Raw genomic sequence first — 23,111 nt, 5'->3', positions numbered from 1 at the left:
TCTAAGAAAAGAGCTGATTTTCCCAGAAATACAGGAAACGGAAGCAGTTAAAGTCACCTACGAAAGTCCGTTGGGCGCACACACCGCTGTCCACCTCCCCTACTTTCTTATTTTTTGAACTCCATCTTCTCCCTAGCTTTTCAAGTAAGTCCAATATCTAATGTTACTCGCCTGAACCCCTCTAACTGTTAAAAAGTTCAGTATCCATCAACAGCACATCAAGGAAAGTGCAAGCTATTGCTTAGTCCTGCTAAATTCACTCGAGATGAAGAAGTACATTTGTCCAAACAAAAGTTAGAAAACTACTTTCTGAGAAGATTAACGTGTCAAAAGCAATAAATTGAATAAAAAACAAACACTAAATAAAAACAAACACTGTGTAAAATTCTCTGTCCATAATTTATTCACTTCTTCTCATTATATGTCGTTATAAGCATCTTACGTGTTACACTGCACAATGAATGTTCCATAAAATATTCTGAATAAAATTCTCCGTAAAGGCGACCAAAATAAGTCTGGACATCCTGATAAGCAACATTAAAAACAATGACATATTGTTGTTCACACTTCGTTAGAGAATGAAATGATTTTCATTTCCGCGTAGGAACGAAAAGAAAAATAGGTTGCAAACTGGATTTATGTTGGAAGATTCGCCAATGACTTGTCCAATACACTGGCTGACAGTTTTTCGTAACTTCCATCTTACATTGTATGATCATTATGTCCGTTATGTACATCATGTATGTGAAGTGTTAAATATCGCAGCTCTCGTTAGAATCATTATTTAACAATTCTGCCTTGTCATTATTTGTCACGGGGGAGGGGAGGTAGTGGGGGTAAACATACAGTACTCGTGAACGCTTCACTCTACTTCTTATTACTTCACCGCTTTCCTAATAACGAAACGTTTTCAGCTACATGGAAGTAGCAAAGGAGAAAAGGAGAAAAATAAAAAGTAGAGCGTAATAGAATAACGTGCGAGCGAAGTATGCCCGAGTGTTTGTGTTTTTCCTTGTTAATAGTCATCTACTCTTGCTGTGTGAATGTCTGTTTACTGAAGAATGTATTATCATTCCATAAAAGAATGGATGACAGATGGCTTCCTTGGCGCTTAACCGGCGATCAGGTTCGTATTCTAACAGATGTTCGATGAGGTTGAAGAACAGTTCGTGTGTCTCTCCATCTCCACGTTTGTATTTCTGATGAAAACAACAACAAAATAAAAACAATCGCCATCACATCCTGCCGATGACATCACACAAAACAGTTTAACTGTATATGTTCAATCTAAACTCCAGGCTAAACAAACTCAATGCAGAATTTATATTCTTAATTATTATTCCTATCTTGGTCAGGGAAGCACAAGCCTGTTTCTAGTAGTTACAAGTCAGATGTTTGGTCAAACGCATAAGTAACAAGTGATAAATATGTAGCGTACCTTAAGCGCCTTGCAGTTCTCTCTCACGTATCTTCCAGCTGAGCTTCTTTCGTCCCAGTCTAGTTTACCTTTATAAAAGTACTTGGTTTTTCTAAAAGAATCAAAAGAATAAAATCAGAGAAAAAAAAACCAAACGATTAATTCAACACATGAACTTACTGGGCTCATCATCGTTAGAGTTTACCCTGGGTTGGCCCAACATTTACAATTCAATGGTACTAAGTTACTGTTGCCATCACAATTTTTCTCACCTAGATTTTTTAGCCATATGGGAAGGTATAGGACCCAATATTCTCTTCATCATCGCAAGATGTTCTCTGTTTTCATGAGTCTAAAGTCAATCAAACATAAAGTAAAATTTAACTATGAATTATCTCAAGTTTCAGAAATACACTGAGCAAATTCATGGACAATTCTCACAATAGTTAACTCCAAAGAAGCAATTTATTATAATACTGTATGGTACAACTAGATTTATATTCACATCACCATACGTCATCTTTATGTTATCATCTCCTCTGACAAATACACAATTTCAAGTGTTTCTAATGAAGTCATTACTTTATCAAAATCAATACTACAGGTGTATTCTGTTAAGTGAAGTTACCTGGAAGAGAGTGAAGCCGGTGTACAGTTCAAACATGATGCAACCAACACTCCACATGTCACATGGATACGTCCAGCCAAGCTCTAAGGAATAAAAGGAAAAATAGGATTTTAAATAATGAAACTTGTAGATGAAATCAAGTAAATCAACAGAGAACTGGAGACATTACTCAAGGCCCCTGGGAGGTTTTACTGCAAGCATGTCACCAAGTCCATCCAAATAACCCAATGCACTAACTCAAAGGGAAAACAAAAAGCAAACAACTAAAGAAAGTTCACAACATAACACTACTGAGGAAGAGTCCACAACATAACACTACTGAGGAAGAGTCCACAACATAACACTACTGAGGAAGAGTCCACAACATAACACTACTGAGGAAGAGTCCACAACATAACACGACTGAGGAAGAGTCCACAACATAACACGACTGAGGAAGAGTCCACAACATAACACGACAGAGGAAGAGTCCACAACATAACACGACTGAGGAAGAGTCCACAACATAACACTACTGAGGAAGAGTCCACAACATAACACTACTGAGGAAGAGTCCACAACATAACACTACTGAGGAAGAGTCCACAACATAACACTACTGAGGAAGAGTCCACAACATAACACTACTGAGGAAGAGTCCACAACATAACACTACTGAGGAAGAGTCCACAACATAACACTACTGAGGAATAGTCCACAACATAACACTACTGAGGAAGAGTCCACAACATAACACTACTGAGGAAGAGTCCACAACATAACACTACTGAGGAAGAGTCCACAACATAACACTACTGAGGAAGAGTCCACAACATAACACTACTGAGGAAGAGTCCACAACATAACACTACTGAGGAAGAGTCCACAACATAACACGACAGAGGAAGAGTCCACAACATAACACGACAGAGGAAGAGTCCACAACATAACACTACTGAGGAAGAGTCCACAACATAACACTACTGAGGAAGAGTCCACAACATAACACTACTGAGGAAGAGTCCACAACATAACACTACTGAGGAAGAGTCCACAACATAACACTACTGAGGAAGAGTCCACAACATAACACTACTGAGGAAGAGTCCACAACATAACACTACTGAGGAAGAGTCCACAACATAACACTACTGAGGAAGAGTCCACAACATAACACGACAGAGGAAGAGTCCACAACATAACACTACTGAGGAAGAGTCCACAACATAACACTACTGAGGAAGAGTCCACAACATAACACTACTGAGGAAGAGTCCACAACATAACACTACTGAGGAAGAGTCCACAACATAACACTACTGAGGAAGAGTCCACAACATAACACTACTGAGGAAGAGTCCACAACATAACACGACAGAGGAAGAGTCCACAACATAACACGACAGAGGAAGAGTCCACAACATAACACTACTGAGGAAGAGTCCACAACATAACACTACTGAGGAAGAGTCCACAACATAACACTACTGAGGAATAGTCCACAACATAACACTAATGAGGAAGAGTCCACAACATAACACTAATGAGGAAGAGTCCACAACATAACACTACTGAGGAAGAGTCCACAACATAACACTACTGAGGAAGAGTCCACAACATAACACTACTGAGGAAGAGTCCACAACATAACACGACAGAGGAATAGTCCACAACATAACACTAATGAGGAAGAGTCCACAACATAACACTAATGAGGAAGAGTCCACAACATAACACTACTGAGGAAGAGTCCACAACATAACACTACTGAGGAAGAGTCCACAACATAACACTACTGAGGAAGAGTCCACAACATAACACTACTGAGGAAGAGTCCACAACATAACACTACTGAGGAAGAGTCCACAACATAACACTACTGAGGAAGAGTCCACAACATAACACTACTGAGGAAGAGTCCACAACATAACACTAATGAGGAAGAGTCCACAACATAACACTAATGAGGAAGAGTCCACAACATAACACTACTGAGGAAGAGTCCACAACATAACACTACTGAGGAAGAGTCCACAACATAACACTACTGAGGAAGAGTCCACAACATAACACGACAGAGGAATAGTCCACAACATAACACTACTGAGGAAGAGTCCACAACATAACACTACTGAGGAATAGTCCACAACATAACACTAATGAGGAAGAGTCCACAACATAACACTAATGAGGAAGAGTCCCTGACACATCATGTGCTCTGATTACACTGCTTACCAAGAATGACTTCAGGAGCACGATAGTGTCTTGTAGAAACAACAGTGCTGTGATGTTCATGATCAAATGTTGCTGATCCAAAGTCAATCAGACGCATGTCAGAACTTTTTACTTCTCTCTCATCTCGTTTCTACAACAACAACAACAACAACATTAACAAATATATTTGCACAAAAACAAATTACTATTGTAAGGGTTAAAAATACCTGTTCATAAAAACTCTGATGGACTTTCTTGACAACCTTATTTACACAAATCTAATTCTAGTACATAACAAGAAAACAAAACTTTGTTTACAAACCAGTCTTGGATTATATGTAACATTGCAGTCAGAATTCACAAACAGCATGTTTTCTGGTTTCAGATCAGTGTGACTCAGTTTCATATCATGAAGAACTAAAAATCAATCATCAGAAATAAGTATTATATATCAACAAAACTCTTGGGTTATACTCCTGTGTGGTCAGTACAGCTGATTGGCTATGGAAGCCAGAAAGTTAGGGGAAACAATAGTGCTCAAGTCTAAATGTATATCTGAAGATTCCTGACTGTAAATAGTTTTTAGTTTTAAAGTTCACTTATTCTGACTGAATAAGTTTGTGTGAATTGGTGAGTAATGATCCAAAAGCTATTCAACAACCAGTAGATATATATAAAAAAATTATAATAATGATTGTATGCACAAGGTACAAGTTCTGGAAATAAGCCAATTGCAGGATTCAAACCAGTACTTAAATTTCAATGCCTTAGATACTCACACTTTACTGAAACAAGAAGTTGGTAGGAGATATGTCTGACTTGTTCCAGTGGATAAGGTTCATAATTGTTGTCCTTCTATTCATACAAATAATAAGAGAAGGCAATGATTTAAGTAATTTAGCAAATTGTCTGAACTAGATGCACAAAGTTTTTTTGTTGGTGACAGTGGTATGCCCAAGAGCTACACACAACAGTTGAACTTGTGACCTACTGGTCCATTTTTTAATGCTCAACCACCAAGCAATTTAATGAGATTCACAGGGTCCACAAGGTTTGATGATGTCAAAGAAAATTACAGTAGTCACAACAAGTAACAAGCAGGCACTGTTTGTTAATAGGTAATTTAGTGTTAACAACTGAGTTGAAAACGTAAATTGGCCACCATAAAGGGTAAAAAAGCTGACATTTCGAGCATTAGCCCTTCGTCAGAGCAATTTACAAAGGGCTAACATTCGAAACATGGCCAATTTACGTTTTCAAGTCAGTGGTTAACACTAAATTACCAGCCATACTCTCCCACCAACACAGCATCACAGTTTCTTTAGAAACTTACCCCCTTTATTAGTTTGTTAATAATTCAGAGATAATAGAATAATAAATCAATTGTAAACTGGGGAAGCTTTATTTATGAACAACTTAATGTGGATGGAACAATGAAAAAATCAAGCAGAAAAACATATGTACTTAAAACAATAAAAAATTTGGATGGTCAGTCACTGAACAAAGAGGATTCATATCAGCAGAGTCAATATACTATGTCCATGTGAGGAGGAAGTTGTTAACCAAGACTACATAAAAACATTTAATTATGCTGTGGCTCAAAGGGAAACAAAAGCTTCTCAATTACCATGAAGTCAAACACACTCAGACCCATCTTCTCAAACACAAGACACATGTGGCCATGATGGTTAAACCAGTCGAGCAACACAATACACAAGCTGAAAGAAATGAAAAGAAGATCATGTTAAAACTATTTACCACGGTATCGTCAGTGATTATGATCATTACCATTGTGAGGGTCTTACAGTATTGAACAATGTATTGCAAGGAAATAAAACCTACAATGTAATTATTTTTCTTCACTTTCTAACTGCTATTTGATTAGTGGTAAAATTAACTTGGCTATCAATAGGAGACTACCATGTTACTGTGAAAATCAAAAACCTTCTTTTGATTTGACTCTAATGTGTCAATCATATGCTGACCAATCATGAATCAGTTCTAGACACACTAACAAACAACAAACTGGTAACTGTTGCTGCTTGCAGTTTAGATTTCTCAAAGCTTCTTTTTTGGTGAAAAATAAGAATATCCTTTTCATTTTTCTGGTTCACAGTTTTTTAATGTTCAAAAGTAACACCCAGAGACCAAATCGCATAAGAGAAGTTAACATGAAACTTTTTCTTACATAAGAACAAAACCAGTAAAGTGAAACAAGGTAAAACATTTGCACCTTCTGCCATTCCTATCTCTTTGCTGGATCTTTTCAAGTACTTTGATTTCTAGTTTTGCAGCTTCCCTATAAAATAATTATTTGACATAATACCTCATTAAAATTGAGAGTTGAAGAGCTCTTTCAAGACAAACCTTGCTAAAATATTTGAACACTCCCAAGAATAAGTTATGCACAAACCTGTACTTTTCAACATTCTTGATCACTTTCACAGCAACATATGAATTACTTTTTCTGTCAATACAAAATTATTGTCTTTTAAATACAGCTCCATCTCATGAGAATATAAGTGTTGTAACAAACCACTACCCTCCCCAACACAGCTGTATTTTGGCAGTATGTATGATAAAAACAATACTTGTCAAAAACTCTCTGGATGATTTGACTCAATTAAGGAGCCTGTGTCAGACAAATGAAGCTGGAATGTTACTTTCAAACTCATTTGAAAAATGTGAAGACTAAAAATGGGAAAGTTTTCCTGTTACACCCTGATTTAAGTTTCTCTAATCTTCCTCTCACCAAATAAACAATCCAACCATGGTTCCAATGCTCAAGGTTCTTCAGGTTTGACAGAAACAAACAAGGAAGTTTTTCTAGAATCTTAAACTCTACTGACACAACAAACTAACCTGTCATAACAATCCAAGACTTTCCCAAATGTTCCCTCACCTAACAGTGTGTTAATCTCATCTGAAAGAAAACCAAACAACCAAGTCAAATATTGAGAAAAGAAGCACTTCTATATTGATCTTTATCCCATGATCAGATTATCAAAGGAAATCAAAATTGAACAAATACTACAGCTTTAGTTGTTTTAGTAATATATTTTGTGTCCCAATAGAAGATATACATAGGGTTAAATATAAAAGCACAGTGATCAACATTTCACAATGCAAACAAGAATACTGTGGCCAATAGTACAGTAAAATTACCAGCCACTCATTTCTAGAAGGTGAGAACAAGTTCCAAGGCTAAGGAAGTATAATTTAGTAACATGTATCTACCAGTTACTGAATGAAACAAGAAAAATTAGTACATCTGGAGTGCAGCATGTCGCCCTGGTGATATATCAGGTGACCGTCGTCATCATCCTTGTTACTTGAAAAGCATCTGCCCGGATCATCCACACATGTTGGCTTCTGTGCAACCGGTGCAGCATCCGTTTCACGCGTACAATTCAATCATTCATAGACATATTTCACAGGAAGGCATGGGCGCAATTCATCCCGACATCATAATTTGCATCAGCATGATCACATCCGGAGTTCCACCCCATTTTCAAACATATAGAAAATAGCAAAATATACACACACAGCAAACACATAAGTTTATTTGGAAGGAAAAGCATCTATCTCTTAGGAAATATTCCATTATCATTTGTGAAAGTTAAGCTCGTTCTTGACAGTGAGCTTCCATACTTCCATGGATAAATGTCTCGTTAAAAATAAGTTATTTCTTCAAGAGAGCTTTATCTTAAACAAAAGATTATTGAATGAGATAGCCATGAATATATGGATAGGGTATGTAATAGAGCTATATTATCACATGCCACTATTGCCCCAGTGATGTGCAGATTATTTTCAGCCACAATCTTTGGATGGCTTTGAAAAGCTCATTTCCACTATTAAGAGTGAATATTTAATCATTCGCAGATGGGTAGATTCCTTAAAAAAAGTGCTTATTATCGAATTAATTAATTTAGGACAGGCTCATAAATTCGGATGAAAGGCAGCAAATTGAACGTGAAACTCGTCACACCACCATTCGCTGTTTGTCGCTCGACTCTGAGCACATGTCGCGTGTGTAGAATTCAAAACAATTGAAATCTACAAGATGGTGACCATTCATTGAAAATAGTCTTTATAACAAATCATGTACTTTCGATTAGATGCAGCAAAGCCATAATTTTTCGAACGAATATAATTAGTTAGTCACAAGTAACAAGTATCCGATCTCCAAATAATTCCAGAGTCTTGAAGCGGAATGGCAATTTTCACTAAGAGCTGATTGTTTGATTAAGATGAAGACTGTTTGAACACTTTAGTAGTACAACTTCACCCTCCGATTGACTATACCACAAAAAACAAAAACACTAATGTGGCTTCTTACCGCGTGACTATCAGGAAAATCATTACGATGTTTGTGTCTTCTTGTCTTTCGGTCACTTCGTCGGGTACTGCGGCTTCGATTTCTTGTCAATTGACGATTATGCCTCCGCTCCCGGCTACGAATTGGTGAACTGCCACGTTTTAAATGGCGAGTTTCAGAGACAGGGCTGTATTCTCTTTCTAGGCATCGATGTTTAGAGTAATAAGAAACTAGACTATCTTCTCCTGAGCTAAGAGAACGTTTTCTTCGACCGTTTCTTGGCATTTTACTCTTAGTAACTGACACAGTGAGACTATCAGAAGATGGCGCTCCAACTGGTACTCGTAAAACTGGACAAACAGGTTTTTGATGATGTCATAATGGTAATGACATACAACTGTCGTGACGTCCAGTCTCGAGCCCAGGGTCACTTTGGCTCCTTGTCAGCAGTCCCCGAAAATGGCGGGAGTTACTACATCACGGGCGACGAGCGGGGATAGAAAAAACGACCCAAATACGAGTGGTCAGCGGTGAAACAACTTTCATACTTCATGTATAGACAGTCATATATAGACAGATCATTTGTAGTATCAGGAAACAATCGTGTTGTAGAGCCGAAGTGTAAACAGTTTACTTCGCTAAATAAAATGTTAAGCAATTCAAAAGTGTTGATTGTACATATATCTTTTACTGCTTTAATAAACAATGAAGGCATCGGTGGCATCCGAAAGGTACCAAGAAGAATTAAATGTACGTTTTGTAGTTGCAGAAAACAATCGTGTTGTAAAGCCGAAATGTTACCAAGTTACACTTCGCTACTTAAAAAGTTAAGCAATTTTCCTCTAGCTTTAACTGGAACAATACTTTTAATGCTCTATTAACCAACGGAGGCATCGGGAAAGGCATTGGTGACACCGGGAAAGGCATCAAGAAGAATGATATTCACGTTATGTAACTTGTTGTGTGACGAAAAAAACGTATCTTGACTTGTTCAAAGCATTGATCACAGTTGGCTTCCTTTTCACTTGAATTTTGTATCCACAGCCTAAGATGAGAAATTTAAAATTTCTATCAGCTGAAGTTCTTTTACTGCATGTTATATCTATTCAATCGCCCCCAATTCACGTGGAAAAAAGGCAAGTAGGAAAACACTGAGCTTCGAGAAACAGCCATGTTAAGGCTAATGTATTTACCATTCCTTAAATATTTACAATCAAGACCACTCGTTTAGGAGACCTTTTCTCAAAAGATCCACACGCGCAAATAATGCTGTTTTCCGTTCGAAATGTTTTTCTTCCTATTCAATTGAACAACTGACTTAGCGTTTAAGCCGAGAAAAAAATCACAAAGTTTGAATTCTGGGATGTTGTTCACTGTTGGCTCCATCAAGTTACGATTCTGCACCATTGACGCTCGGGAAAATCTATCTTTCCCTCGAAATATCCAAAACAATAATTGCCTTCAACAGAAAAGCCATTGAGATGTTCTTTCAAAAAGTCGATCTCTAAATCTCTTAACATTGTTGGCTTTTGGTCTTCATCCATGGCAAAATCTTCCAGGAAAAGCAAACTACAGTTCGAAAACCAAGTTCCTGCCAAATTTGATTGACATTTTTGACAACCGGAAATCATGATACTTTTTTTTCGTCACGCAGCTAGCTACAAACCATATATATAATTATTCTTGGTGCCTTTCCAAATGCCTCTGACTCCCTCTCCGAAGCCTCCATTGTTTATTAAAGCAGTAAAAGATATGAGTTCAATCAACACTTTTGAAAAATTGCTTAAACTGTGAAGTAAACTGTTAACATTTCGGCTTTACAACACGATTGTCTCTGGAACAACAAATTATATGTCTCTATATGAAGTATACAAGGTGTTTCACCGCTGACCGCTCATATTTGGGTCGTTTTTTCTATCCCCGCTCGTCGCCCGTGATGTAGTAACTCCCGAAAATGGCGGCCATCAGAGGTGCTTCCCTAAAACATGTTGCTAGAGTAACTGTTTCGTTTTGCCCTTTTGACCCAAAAACGGCGACAGCAAGGTAATTACACCCTTTTGACAAAATTCATTGCTACAACCTGAATGTAACGTTATACTCACACAACTTAGAGATCGTTCAACCTCTCGCATTATATTCTGCTTGTAAGATAAAACACGAGAGGTTGAACCTTTTTTAGTGATAGATACCATTCAAAACAGACGCAAATAATTTAATTTTTAAATTTGTTGATATTTCTGTGAAAATGTTTTTTTCACGTGGTATTTTTTATTTACACCATGATGTTTCAAAACAAATTACCAGAGGAATAATCTTGGTACATATCTACTGGGATTGGCTTTTTGCACGTCACTCTCTTTAAAAAGTTGTGAATACTTGTGCAGCTGATGCTACGTAGCTTGGCTCAAAATTCACTTTCAGCCTATCAGTAACACACTTGACTGTTTTTTAATTTTTAGAGACTTCCTTTTAAGAGTTTCATGTCGAAGAATGATAGACTCCAATCCTAAATGCCAGGTCATATCAAATTTCAAGAATGATGGATCAGAACCAGTTGTTGATGTTGTCTTTAGTGAGTAACATTTGTTTACCTTCCCATAACTTCGGCAAACCTGATTAAAAGTCAAATGGCCACCTTCTAGTGACTGCCTTGTTATCTTGTTCCATGGCTATTCTGACATCAACTGCTTTTTTTTTCTTAAATCCCTTTATTGGTTACCTCTGCACAACAGCCGGGCAGTTTAAATTAATGATATTCATGGTGATGTTTTAGGGAGATTTATTGAGGCCCCCAGTGTGTGAATTTCTCCTTGAAGTAACAAATTTAATGGTGATAGTTCTATGTCCTCCTCCCCAGCATGAGCAAACCTCAAGGTTATTTTTCTCTAAGTCTGTGTAAAAAATAGGGAACTGCCCAGCATACATTGTGCTCCAGTGTATTAGTAAGCTACTATGTTGTTCATAAACATTAATTGTGATGTAATTTAAGGAACAGGTAATCAAGGTTTATCCTTGGTGAGTGGAACAAGGCAGTTTGACCTATCATAACTGTAAAGTAATGAATCTCATGTGTATGTTGCAAATAAGCCAAATCACAAGAAATTTGAATAAAAAGTTTATCCAATAACTTTAGATGTTTTGACATGATCAGTAATGAAACTTAAAGAATTTTATTTTTCAAATAGATGATAAAGATACTTTAACAATGAAAACCAGCAACATGAAATTGATGGACATGGTAACTACGTTTAACAACAAATGCAAAGAGAAGGATGTGGGTGAATGAATCATTTGTCACCAAGCCAAGTACAAGCAGAATTACAGATGTTTGGAGACAAAATACCACAGGTGTATAAGAAAAAATCTAGATAAGGATATGTACTTTTTGTCAAATAGAACTGTGGGTAGACTTAATTTCCACAATTCTGCTGTATGGTCTCTCTTTCCCCCTCCCCCTTTCTTTGAGAAAGGAGAGTAAGATTATTTTGCAAACATTTGCTAGTTTTAGAGCTAAGTTGTGGTGTGGTGGCAAGACCCTGAAGGAAGTAAGAAAATGAGTTGTTCTCCACTTGAAAACAGACAATGTCTTTATTCAACCTATTAGATGCACTCAATCTATGTCTTAGTTTCTTAACTTTGATGCAATACTTACAGCCTGTTGTACGAGATTCTCTAAGCATTTAGTGTTAAGGTAATGATATCAAACCTTAACTACATATACCTAAAAAATAACACAGGTCAAAGAACAAAAATCTGAAATATTATGAACAATATTTGTGATCATAATGACTGTTTATTTGGTCTATATGAAGAAGATTGACTGAAGTTCTGACAATGAAAGTCAATGATACAAATAAATTTAAAATTTACAAAATTTGCACTTGAAAGTAGTCTTGATGTTTTCCATCTTGTGTTGTGTTAACATTTAAGTTTATCCCTCACAAAACCTAGGAAGAATAATTATGAAGCAATGTTAGAAAGTTGCGACATTTTTGATGTCCATTAAGTCACTCAAAATTTACAGATACAAGTATAGGTAACAATATGATAAGAGTGCAATTTGGAGTTAATAAACACAAGTTTATTTTTAGAGATGACAAAATTGCACAAGCCCATAGGGAAAGTACAATTTTTAGTCTTTGAAAAATTTACAAGTTCTTATTTCTAAGTGTGGACAAAATTTTGCAACAAGTGCTTGCTTTTTGTAATTTGCACTTGTGTTTCAACTTTGCACTAGTGTTACATGAAAAATGCACTAGTTTTCAGCTAATAAGAAGTGCATAATTTTTTTATGTATATTATTATCATCACAAAAACTGAAAACAAAACTGGTACAACAGCCAGTATTGTAAGTACCTTCTTTGATACTCTGTTTTTGTTCCACTTGGTTGTCTTTTCTGTAAGTTTGGGTCAGTATCTCCTTGTGGAACAGATGCCACCAGCTCCTCTGTGGTGGTGGGTGGTCTGCCATGCTTTTCTCTGATGGAGTTGATGGTATCGATGGGATAAATTCGAGCATGTGATTCTAAATATTTTAATACATACTCATCAGCATCAGTTATTCTGAAGCGGTGCTTGAAGATCTGTATCAAAGCTCCAATCTGAAAGTCAGCTGGGGTGTAGAACTCAGGATTATCAACAGATGAACCTGGTTTGGTGGCATGAGTTCGTTCAAGGAATTTTCCACCAATTATACCAGCATTTCTGACTGGAGGTTCATAGATTGTCAACATATCATCAGCCAAGCGGTAGTAAATGATAAAACGCCTGTTTTTGTCTTCAGGTCTGAAGCTTTCCTGAGAGAAAAAATGAATATTAAGTGAGTTGTTAAAGTCAATAAAATAAGTAGATAGTTTGTTGTTTAAGTTTGTAAGTCATTGTGACAAACAATTCACTAAACATGCTGGGAGGGGAGGGGGGGGGAGATAACTTTGAATTCTTTGAAAGGCGAATTACCATTGTTGCAGCATATCGCAGCACTTTGTGATCATTTTCCAGCATCTTGATGAAATCTTTTTTAGGAGGCTGAGGTACAAGTGACAGGCAAGACTGTAAGCTGTCTTCAAGTGATCCAAATCCATTGTAAGGTGGAACATCCTATTGTAAACAAAGGAAAATTAACATTTTGCTTGAATTACAGATATGCGTGAACACAAACATCATTAACTTTCAGTCCCATATGAGATGTTTGGCAATTCCAATAAAAATTTTACTTTAAAACTGGTACAGTCTGGGAAGACTAATTTAATATATCATCACTGTTTGTGACTTTTGCACTCAACAAACCTACAGAAAACTTAAATTAGAAGATTATTGAACCCCTGTCAGAAGAAATACAGGAAAATTTATCTGGCTGAAGTATTTCATACATATCTGATGTTCAGTGAGGGTATAGCCTTACTGAACACAAGTAAATATTTACCTTTGGTAATGGCTCTCTGGGTAGTCCCTTCACATCAACTGAAGTGAAGTCAGTGATGCCAAATGTTTTCCTGTAGTAGTTCTTTGTGAACTCATCACAGTCATGCAATAACAATCTCCTTCCCAAAATGAAAAGAGTTTGCCCAACCATGAAGTCTCTTGGACTAAACCAGTCTTTGATTTCATGATCAGACAACTCCAGAACACATGAAGGAAATGAAGCTGTTGAAACATAATAAAAGAATTTAAAGATATACCATACATGCTTCCACAAGGCCTCCAGTTTTAAGAATGTACTGCACTGCAATTAGTATATCCCCCTTAATTTGCAAAGCATTTCAATAGTGCACCCCTCAGCAAAGAATGAATTGCTGAATTAATGAGGACAGTGTATCACACTTATGTCTCAAATGATCTCAAGAGATGTTTAGAATCTCACACTAGCAATTTTTCTTAAGGTCATACTGAAGGTGTAAATTGAAAAAAGAAAAAACATGAAATAAGCACCTTCTAGAAAAACTATCAGTGCCCTGACTTGACTAACAGCATATTAACCAAGGGCGATAGATACATTTTCAGAAGTTAATGTACATAAAGTTCCTTAAGAAGGTTTTCTATCTAACACATCACGAGGATTAACTTACATTCCACATTACTTCTGTCTCTTGGAAGTTTTTGTCTGCAAACAAGTACAGGAAATGGATCTCGTCCATCATTTGCAGCATGAACCTCTCTAATCTCAACTGTGTCATCCACAAGGTAATAGTGTATGATCTGATGAAAAAAAGAGAACTAGCTGTTAGTCAAGCAACAATACATGCACTGATTTATTGACAATTACATGCATCTTCCAGTCTGAGGAGGATCTTGATAAAGTTAATCCAACAAAGATTAACTATTACTCACACAAGGCCGCATTTCTCCAAACATACTGTCTCTGTCATCCCAGACACAGTAAAATCTTAGGACTTTTCGATCCAGCTCTAAGAACTGTTTCAGTTTGTCAAATGATGATGGAGTCTTGTAGCTACGTAGTGGCTGTTTGCGTGATTCTGTGTAGGGATCTGTTTCAGGTAATTCAGGCTGGTTCAGTTCTATTCCTTCACTGGCCATGTATTCCTACACCAGGAAAACAAGGACATTAGAATTAAAATGAATTGAATGATCTAGCTAAAGCTGACTTTGTTATAAAAGAGAGTGATGACTTTGATTCTTAGTTGAAGAGAGGGAAGCTGTCAAGTTATTCTTATTTTTCAGGCTTTTCTTTTCCAGTTTGTTGAAATAACTTCAACTAACCTGTTGTGATCAACTCTATGTATGATTCATGTTTGAAACACCAGACAATTCACTGTTATGTATCAAAGTTTTAGTTGGGTTCCTTGGCTCCATTCAAAACCTACTTAATCCATTACACCCAAACATCAGCACATGCATATTTTCCATACTGTTTTCTATACTCCAAAGGTGCTGACAAGGGGAATCAGTTTAGTTAAGAGATCCTTAAGTTGTAAGGATTCTGAATCAGATCCTTCAATCGTTGTAACAGAAATACATCTATCAGGCATTTTCTAAAGGAGAGATCATGAGTGGGATGGAACCAAAATTTAATACTCAGACAAGGTACCATTTTAGTTGGTTAAGAAAAAATTAAATAAAGAGAGTGCCAGATAACAAATATAGTTCAAAGTTGCAGCTTTTTACCTTTGTCCAGGCATCACAGTCATAAAGATGAAAGACTTTTCCATAAAATGTGACGTTTATCCCAAGGTTAAGATCTTTCCAATGCCAGTATTCACCAAGGTCATTTTTTGGTAACCGTTGGCGCTTAATGAGTTTTCCCTGTGGAATTCCACTGAAAGTAAAATTCAGTTCTCATTACAGTATGTCCATATAATACAACTATAATGCGAGGAGGTGTGACTTTTAACCCTCACTGGAATAATTCAGAGTAACAATTACAAATGTTGATTACCAAATGAGGCAGGTCTCTAAAATATTTTTCAAATTACAGCTGAAATTACAAGCAAGTCTTCTGTAGCAATCATCATTTATCATTTGTCACTTTATACATTTTGGTGGGTGAGGTCTACAAATTAACAAAAACCCAAACACGCAAGGACCTATGGCTGGGCTTACCTGTTGTTCACTACGGGTTCAACAACCGCAATCGAGTCATCTTCCAGATAATAATAAACTTTCACTGGACGAACTCTGTAATATTCACCGGATGACTCGTGGACAGTTTGCTTAAAATATCCGAAAAATAGCAAAACTTTCTTATCAAATGCTACGTGAGCAGGAACGAAATCTTCTGGTGGTGCCTGAACTTTCTGTCCGTACGTTAAGGAAGGTTTGAGATTTGCCAGTTCATCCAGCTCTTCTTGAGTCAGTTTATTTACAGGAATCGGGTCTCCACCGATACCAATTTCGGGTGCTTTTGGTAGAGAGTAGCCATTCTTCCATCCAAGTGTCTGAGATCTATGAAATTTGGTTTTCTGAAAGTGAAGTAGGATTTGTTTGTACATTAAAGAAAAGTTACTTTCGCACTGCAGTATTTCATATCGAGGATAAAACCGCGTTTCACTCGCCACTTACCGTTGGATCTGTAAAGGCATTACCAGGAAGGAATGGAAGAGCCATAGTGTCTTAAAAGATAGCCCTCAATTCTATGTCGAGCCCTTGTCTCTGAGATTCAAATTGTATCACTAACAAACATGGCCGCTGCTGTTGCTATATGATAGCGCCTGTTGCCATAGTTTCTGTTTGGAGCACACGTATCGCTCCACCAGACTCATGGGATAGAAGATTTTTCACGAGAGGTTATACAAAAGACTGGAAACTAGTCTTAGGACGGGAAAATTTATGTAGATAAACACTGGACATTTACCGCCACAAAATGAATGCACATTTAGTAGGGTTTTTCTTTGTGTGGAGTCTTGTTCTTCGTCAAAATTGTACTTTTTAATTTTACCTTTAAGTAAATAGTGATAAGAAGGCTCAGCCATTTGTATAAAGAGGTAAGTTTCTAAAGAAACTGTTGTGCTATGCGGTGGGTGGGGGACAGGGGTATAAAATCATAATTTGGTTTATATAAACTGAGTTGATATTGTGATTTTGCCACCATAAAGAGATTTAAAAGTGGACGTTCTGAGCATTAGAGGGAAAAGATTCACTCTCTGTCAGAGCAAATCAATTTGCTTTGACAAAGGGGCTCTCTTTTCCCTTGGAAACTTGATGAGGTTGGGGGGGGGGGGTGGGGAAAGATGAAAATTGCTTAAGACGTAAATCAATAAAAAAAGGACATCCTGTTTCTTTAAAAAGTAGTTTATTAATATTAAAAATAACTTTTTGGCAATTTCAGACAGTTTTGGAATTTTTTTCTCCCAATTGTAGTAGTCCTTTAGAATTTACCCTGATTACTAACTTGTCTGTATCAATAAATGACTTGCACTCATCTGGAATTAAATCAGTCCAGTCAGTAATTCTCCTGATTAACACAACACAGTCACTCTACCCATTAAACCATAAAAACAGTCCTGTAACCTCTTCCCAGGATAGGATTCCATTTCACAATGATCATTATAATAGAAAATTATTCTATTTTGCCCCTAATTTAATTATAAATTCTCCTTAGAAGAAATATATAGATTTAGTGAAAAATTATGCAAAATTATACATGCAAGTAAAATTGCACATGTGAGTATAGCGTCATCCAGCATCTGTTAATTACCACCTACACATTAATAAGTCAGGTGCTTATAGAGTGATTTCTGATTCCTTGGATGCGATGCTCAAGTTGTTGTCTTACTCCATGTCAGGGTCTGGACCCTTATTGAGTTCAGACTCATCCAAACTGTTAGAACTTGGCCCAACTATCTTTCCCTGTAAAGTAGTAAATAACACAGTCAAACTACTAGACATGATGGACACACAATCTACTTCATTCTTTGAAACTTTTATTTCCACCCAAACCTCTCAACCATTTTCAAACTCACAAACTTGTTTTATGAGCCAAATGGAGGAAAGGTTTCCAATATCTAGCTGCTAACAGCAGAAGTTCCATAGGTAGCATAAAATTAGCAGATGTAAAACTGATTTGCCATTGATTATGATATAACTGACAAAATATCAAAATGGGAGCTGTTGCTACTAGGTAATGGAAAAGAAAACTGATCAGAATTCAAAGCAGGAGGAAAAAGAGCTTGAGTCTTAAGGAACCATTTTTTTTAGTTTTAATTCATCACTTTTCTATAAACTGATGTATTTCTTTTCACTGCCATGTCAACTTTCTTGGACATGTGATCTCTTTACACAGCTCAGTAAGCAATGCAGCACTTTCAAAATTACAAAAGGAGCATTACAAACAGCAACTCTCCATTACTTGATAAAATACAAATAGGCTGACAGGTAGCTCCTTTCTTCATACTTATATTGCGAGAAAAGGTAAAATTATCAAGCACCTTACTCAATATTGCAAATGGCAAGGAAAAGTTGCTGGGGAATGACATGGCAAATCATGTCACAGTTCCACTGAATCAATAACCAGAGCTGACATAACCATTGTTTAATAGCAAAAGTGTTACTTTTTAATCTTATTAGCGACAGACTCATTACAGGAGACTGCCTAACATATGTAATTGAAATACCTAAATATACTGATTTTAACCAAAGCATCCTCTCTCAATGCATAAAGGTGTTCAAACAAGCATACATGAACATTTTCTCCCAAACCTCAAAGAAATTGGTGAGATAGATGTCTGCATAAAAGCATCAGTAATCATGTTGTGTAAGCCAGATGACTCTCCCAGAATGAAGGGAAAAATATTTGATTGTCTCCTACCACAGATATCAACTTAAGTGTTGGAAGATAGTTACATCATTGAAAGGAAGAGCAGTTTATCTTCACTAAATACAGAGCAGACAAGACAACTAGGACCCCGGGACAGAAAACAGTTGCAAGAACCAAGTTCTTTTATGGTTTAGAGACAAGAACAGCACTAGCATTCTCTATGATACAGATTTTAGTTATTATTAAAAATTATGCTAGAACACTATCATTACTGGCAGGGTTACAAAGAAATCTCTCTCCCTAATCTCTTTAAGCAGGGAATTCAGATTTACACAGGATTATATTAAAGTTGGACAATCAGTTAATGAAAAGTAAAGTTAATCATCTCTCAAAGATATTATAACTCTTCACATCAATCCCTAGAAACCTATGTACAATTGAACACCAAAGTTTCTTCCCATTTACAGCAAATCAAATATTTATTAACACAGAAGAAAAAAACTCTTCTCCTCTTACTGACAAACAACAATACTGTCCCTCAAGGCTGTTTTCTAACAGTTCACTAAGTCTATATAGCATAAAAATATTTCAGTGAAATACCAAACAGCTATGAAATGTGTTCTATAGAAATCCTTTCTCTGAAAAATCTTTCAATTAACATTCACTTAAATAGGTAGTGATGAAAACACTTTAAATGGTTCCTACTATCAAATACTGTACCTTTTAACATGAGAAATGAATTTTATATGACCCCAAATTATTCTCACAGTGTTAGGAGTGATAGCAGTCAGCTCAACACATACATTATTTTTTCAGTTAATAGTTGAACACTATTCTATTGACAATCCTGTCTCAGACAGCAAACCTCTTCAAAATCTTAAATTTCTGCTACTTCTTAGAAACCAGTGATACAAGTATTTTTACCTTCTGCTTCATTTGTGCCACATGATTCAGTGGATCAATTCATGTGCTGTGTCTACTTTACTTCCTCAAGATTTAATACTATTTATTAAAACTATTAAGCAAAGTTAAGGTTGAGATTAATTTGACAGTCCTCATGATAAACTGATGTCATTATTGGGTGAAGATGGAGGCTGACTTGTGGTTAATTGGCCTTTGTTTGAGCTTCCCAGCATCTTAAACTATATCAAGAGAGTAATATTAGAATTATTTGTTAGAATTAAGACGATTTAGTTCATGTATTTATTCATCTTTTAAATTAATATATCATAGAGTCATTCTAATAAACATCAAAATGAAAAACTTATTTTACTGAACACAACAAACAAAAGCAATAAGTTTCAGAGCAATGCTAACAAAATCAGTTTCATAACATTACCCTAATTAATAAAATAGTTTCAAAATAATAAAAATAATACGATTTTCTAAACAGCAGTTGTAGTGCTACAAGAGATTAAAAGAATAACAGATTTGCCTTCATTAAATAATACTAAGTACAGAAAGTTTTCTTTAAGGTTAAGGTGAGTTCAAAGTTCTACATTTCCAGGACAAAAAAAAAACAGAAAATATCAGAATTATTCAAGAACAAAAGACAGTGGTAACCTGTGTACTACAAGTATTGCAGCCTAATTTCTGATTAAAAAAATGTATGATCTTGTAATAGAAAACTATCATTCAAGTTATTCATATCTTCACTAAACTAGGCTATTTATTTGCTCTCCTGATCAAATGATTTCACAAAACACATTTGCCAAGAACTAATGCCGCCTTGCAGATGAATGATAGAAATGTTCATATGCTCCTCATCAATAATGATTAAATATCTTAATAGGATAACCTGTCCTTTGAAAAACTGGATAAATTTTTAATAGTTGTTGCGCTTTCCTCCTGTTGGACTTTCCATTACATTACCATAGCTCAGAACTGTTATATTTCACACAAAATTATTTTCAGACCTTCTGGATAGTTTTTATTAACAAACGGCTGACGCAGACATTAAAATTTTCTGATAGAATGAATTCTTGACAATTCCTAATTCAGAGTCCCAGTTGTTAAGGCTACTTGCTATGCACTGATTACATCTGCCGCCAACTCAAAGCATGGTTTGTTTCATTCATACTTATCCCTTGGGACAGTATAAACCACCTTTTCAAAAGCTGTCCTAATGATATATCTATCAATTGGGAGAGTGTTGTCCAAATAAGTAATTACAGTATACAGTGGAACAAGCTATCCACCCTTCAAAAACCAAGAATGAGTGACATGCCAAAAGAGCCTGAATTGGTGATTAAATACAACAGAAAGTGGAGTGCGGTTACCTGGGAAATTTGAAGTATATTTTCATCAATTTTAAATAATCAATGTGCCATACCTTAAGAGTTGAAGAAGCAGACACAACTTTGCTTTCCAAAGATTGAAACATCGAGGATCCCCTAAAATGACAATTAAAGTAATACTTTCAACATATTTCATGCAGGGTAACCTTTCTCTGTACTGTCATTAAGTAATCACAATTAATTATCTTTTAGACATAAATTATCATAATTAATTACAATCTCTCTTATTCCAAATTATATTGTTAGCCATTATTAATTGAATTTGTTTCAAGGACAAGTAACTTCAAGCTGCTCATTATCCTGCATGACTCAGTGATGATTGAAACACATAGTACCTTATTTCTCCCAGTTTCTTGGCTGTTGCTGATCCAACATTTCTTGCCGCATTAGCAGTCCTTGATCCTGCATCACTTAACACTGTTTTGGTTGCTGAGGCACCACTGCTCAGTTTATTGTAACTAAAAATAACAAAAAAAAGAAAAGAATGAAATTAATACAAAATTCTTAACATATGTTCCGATTAAGATTATCATTTCTGTATTAACAAACTTCTATCACCATCATCATTATCATTTCTAACTATATATTTAAAAAACAAAGCATGTTAGTGATAAGGAAAATTCTACAATTCTGTATCTTTTCAACAAATTAACACCATACAAGGGCATTGTAATATTTCAAAAGAAGTAACACATAAACTGAGTCAGTGAAGCAACTCAACATCACTTACGTTTGGGAATGAACAATTTTATCATTCAAGTCTTTTAAGGTGTCAGATGTCTTTTGATACCTATTTTAAGACAAAACCAAACAATATTCCACATGTAACTTTCCAGTCATTCAAAAAGATTACCTTAGTTCAAAAGTTTTTTCTAATTCCAAGATATCATCTTAAATTTCCAACCTAGGAATAACAGTTATTAGTCATTTGGGTAAAATTTCCGCACAGCCCCATACTTCATTATGCATTCAGTTCTTGAATAGAGAAAACAATGACTAAAACAATACATTGCCATTGGGAAAACAGATTTGTTTTACAATAGTATGGGGCTGTGCGGAAATTTTACCGTCATTTGTAAAGTTTCAGTCTTACATCTGTGTTCCTTGTAAGTTCTGGTATTGATTGTGTAATCCCTCTTTTAACTGAGACCAGGCTGTGATACCCAACAATCTTTTTATCTCTGCTAACTGTTTCTCTTTCCTGTCAAGAGCTTGTTTAAGGGTAACAATTTCCTCTTCAATCTACAAGAGTTAATAGACCAAAAGGAATGATGAATTGGCTATCATTATCATGTCCACATTTCTTAAATACAGTTTGATTACAGAAGTTTCATTTTTTTTTCTCCTCCACCCACTCATTAAATTACATGTTAATGACAACACTTTATTAAATTTGATGTCAGACTGGGTGAATCTTAAAATGAACATTTCAATAATGAATCAACCACTCCTCATTCTAAAAAAAATTAAGATAACCCTAACTGGAATGACAGTAGTCTGTTCCTAAATTTTCACCAAAGTTTAAGCGGATTTACAGAAATATTTGATAAAGGAGGGATAAATTCTGCTGAAATTCCATGAGAATCATTCCTTGTTAACCTTTGGAATTACACCCTAAGTGAGTATTTTCTTGATGGATCTCAAATGGTCGACATTTCGATTTCTTTTTCTCGACACTTTTATCCAGAGTTTTCCCTTGGAAAAACCTTCAGATCTCTGGAATATCTACCGTTGATAACATACATTGCTCGTAATTTCAAATAATGTTATACATTGATATTTACGATCAAGAAATCATGTGAATTCCAGCAAGTGAGTGACGTGTCAAAGGAAAAATCTCGAACCTTATTGGCTTGTTCACGCAACTCTGCTTTTCTTTCTTCCTCTGCTTCTAAATCAGGAGACAAAGAAATCTCAGCCACTTCTTCAGTTTTATCATTTTCAGCTTCTATTCCTTTGTCGACAATAAACCCAGACAAATCCATTCCGTTGTCCAAATCAGCCGCCATCTTGCCACAGTATTTACATCCCAGAATACCTTGCAC

General features: G+C 35.9%; 4 protein-coding genes across 6 annotated transcripts; 1 reads left to right on the top strand and 3 right to left on the bottom strand.

Moving 5' to 3' along the window:
* Positions 1–380: 380 nt before the first annotated feature.
* Positions 381–8,898, bottom strand: LOC131778223 (dual specificity protein kinase CLK2). Of its 2 annotated transcripts, none has more exons than XM_059094613.2 (13): positions 8,581–8,898; positions 7,508–7,610; positions 7,101–7,161; positions 6,652–6,705; positions 6,472–6,537; positions 5,866–5,956; positions 5,018–5,093; positions 4,561–4,655; positions 4,260–4,389; positions 2,046–2,128; positions 1,690–1,769; positions 1,439–1,529; positions 381–1,199 (listed from the first exon to the last, which is right to left on the bottom strand). In XM_059094613.2, the coding sequence occupies exons 1-13, from the start codon at positions 8,842–8,844 to the stop codon at positions 1,023–1,025; spliced, it is 1,371 nt and encodes a 456-aa protein (XP_058950596.2). In that variant the 5' UTR covers positions 8,845–8,898; the 3' UTR covers positions 381–1,022. The 2 variants fall into 2 exon arrangements, with proteins under 2 accessions (XP_058950596.2, XP_058950597.2); XM_059094614.2 differs by having other exon boundaries at positions 7,508–7,607.
* A 1,590-nt stretch (positions 8,899–10,488) lies between these two features.
* Positions 10,489–12,433, top strand: LOC131778259 (large ribosomal subunit protein mL53-like). The gene is made up of 3 exons (XM_059094658.2): positions 10,489–10,602; positions 11,019–11,131; positions 11,745–12,433. Exons 1-3 carry the CDS (start codon positions 10,514–10,516, stop codon positions 11,843–11,845), a joined length of 303 nt encoding a protein of 100 aa, XP_058950641.1. The 5' UTR covers positions 10,489–10,513; the 3' UTR covers positions 11,846–12,433.
* LOC131778258 (EF-hand domain-containing protein 1-like) lies at positions 12,333–16,716 on the bottom strand. The gene is made up of 9 exons (XM_059094656.2): positions 16,576–16,716; positions 16,117–16,475; positions 15,682–15,832; positions 14,887–15,099; positions 14,625–14,754; positions 13,982–14,202; positions 13,516–13,656; positions 12,916–13,355; positions 12,333–12,506 (listed from the first exon to the last, which is right to left on the bottom strand). Exons 1-9 carry the CDS (start codon positions 16,618–16,620, stop codon positions 12,491–12,493), a joined length of 1,716 nt encoding a protein of 571 aa, XP_058950639.2. The 5' UTR covers positions 16,621–16,716; the 3' UTR covers positions 12,333–12,490.
* Positions 16,717–17,288: 572 nt separating this feature from the next.
* Positions 17,289–23,093, bottom strand: LOC131778210 (tumor protein D54). Of its 2 annotated transcripts, none has more exons than XM_059094593.2 (6): positions 22,911–23,093; positions 22,160–22,308; positions 21,797–21,856; positions 21,402–21,524; positions 21,102–21,162; positions 17,289–17,862 (listed from the first exon to the last, which is right to left on the bottom strand). In XM_059094593.2, exons 1-6 carry the CDS (start codon positions 23,073–23,075, stop codon positions 17,785–17,787), a joined length of 636 nt encoding a protein of 211 aa, XP_058950576.2. In that variant the 5' UTR covers positions 23,076–23,093; the 3' UTR covers positions 17,289–17,784. The 2 variants fall into 2 exon arrangements, with proteins under 2 accessions (XP_058950576.2, XP_058950575.1); XM_059094592.2 differs by lacking the exon at positions 17,289–17,862 and adding an exon at positions 18,530–19,911.
* Positions 23,094–23,111: the final 18 nt, after the last annotated feature.

The sequence above is a fragment of the Pocillopora verrucosa genome, chromosome 5, assembly GCF_036669915.1.
Source record: "Pocillopora verrucosa isolate sample1 chromosome 5, ASM3666991v2, whole genome shotgun sequence".
In the NCBI taxonomy this organism is placed as follows: Eukaryota; Metazoa; Cnidaria; class Anthozoa; order Scleractinia; family Pocilloporidae; genus Pocillopora; species Pocillopora verrucosa.
Note: the sequence above shows the minus strand (reverse complement) of the source record. Positions and strands in the feature narration are given on the sequence as shown.

What these genes read in the sequence shown, in the direction of transcription:
- LOC131778210 (XM_059094592.2), bottom strand. Translation starts at nt 23,075, where the DNA reads ATGGCGGCTGATTTGGACAACGGAATGGATTTGTCTGGGTTTATTGTC. An exon ending in AACTTACAAGGAACACAGAT is followed by an intron (nt 21,857 to 22,159) that starts GTAAGACTGAAA and finishes GTCTTAAAATAG; the next exon opens with GTATCAAAAGACATCTGACA. An exon ending in CTGCTTCTTCAACTCTTAAG is followed by an intron (nt 19,912 to 21,101) that starts GTATGGCACATT and finishes CTCTTGATATAG; the next exon opens with TTTAAGATGCTGGGAAGCTC.
- LOC131778259 (XM_059094658.2), top strand. Translation starts at nt 10,514, where the DNA reads ATGGCGGCCATCAGAGGTGCTTCCCTAAAACATGTTGCTAGAGTAACT. An exon ending in CCAAAAACGGCGACAGCAAG is followed by an intron (nt 10,603 to 11,018) that starts GTAATTACACCC and finishes TTTAATTTTTAG; the next exon opens with AGACTTCCTTTTAAGAGTTT. An exon ending in AGTTGTTGATGTTGTCTTTA is followed by an intron (nt 11,132 to 11,744) that starts GTGAGTAACATT and finishes TTTTTCAAATAG; the next exon opens with ATGATAAAGATACTTTAACA.
- LOC131778258 (XM_059094656.2), bottom strand. Translation starts at nt 16,620, where the DNA reads ATGGCTCTTCCATTCCTTCCTGGTAATGCCTTTACAGATCCAACG. An exon ending in AGACAGAAGTAATGTGGAAT is followed by an intron (nt 14,203 to 14,624) that starts GTAAGTTAATCC and finishes ATGTTTCAACAG; the next exon opens with CTTCATTTCCTTCATGTGTT. An exon ending in CCAGAGAGCCATTACCAAAG is followed by an intron (nt 13,657 to 13,981) that starts GTAAATATTTAC and finishes TGTTTACAATAG; the next exon opens with GATGTTCCACCTTACAATGG.
- LOC131778223 (XM_059094613.2), bottom strand. Translation starts at nt 8,844, where the DNA reads ATGCCAAGAAACGGTCGAAGAAAACGTTCTCTTAGCTCAGGAGAAGAT. An exon ending in CGACATGCTGCACTCCAGAT is followed by an intron (nt 7,162 to 7,507) that starts GTACTAATTTTT and finishes GTTTTCTTTCAG; the next exon opens with ATGAGATTAACACACTGTTA. An exon ending in TGAGTGTGTTTGACTTCATG is followed by an intron (nt 5,094 to 5,865) that starts GTAATTGAGAAG and finishes TTGTATGAATAG; the next exon opens with AAGGACAACAATTATGAACC.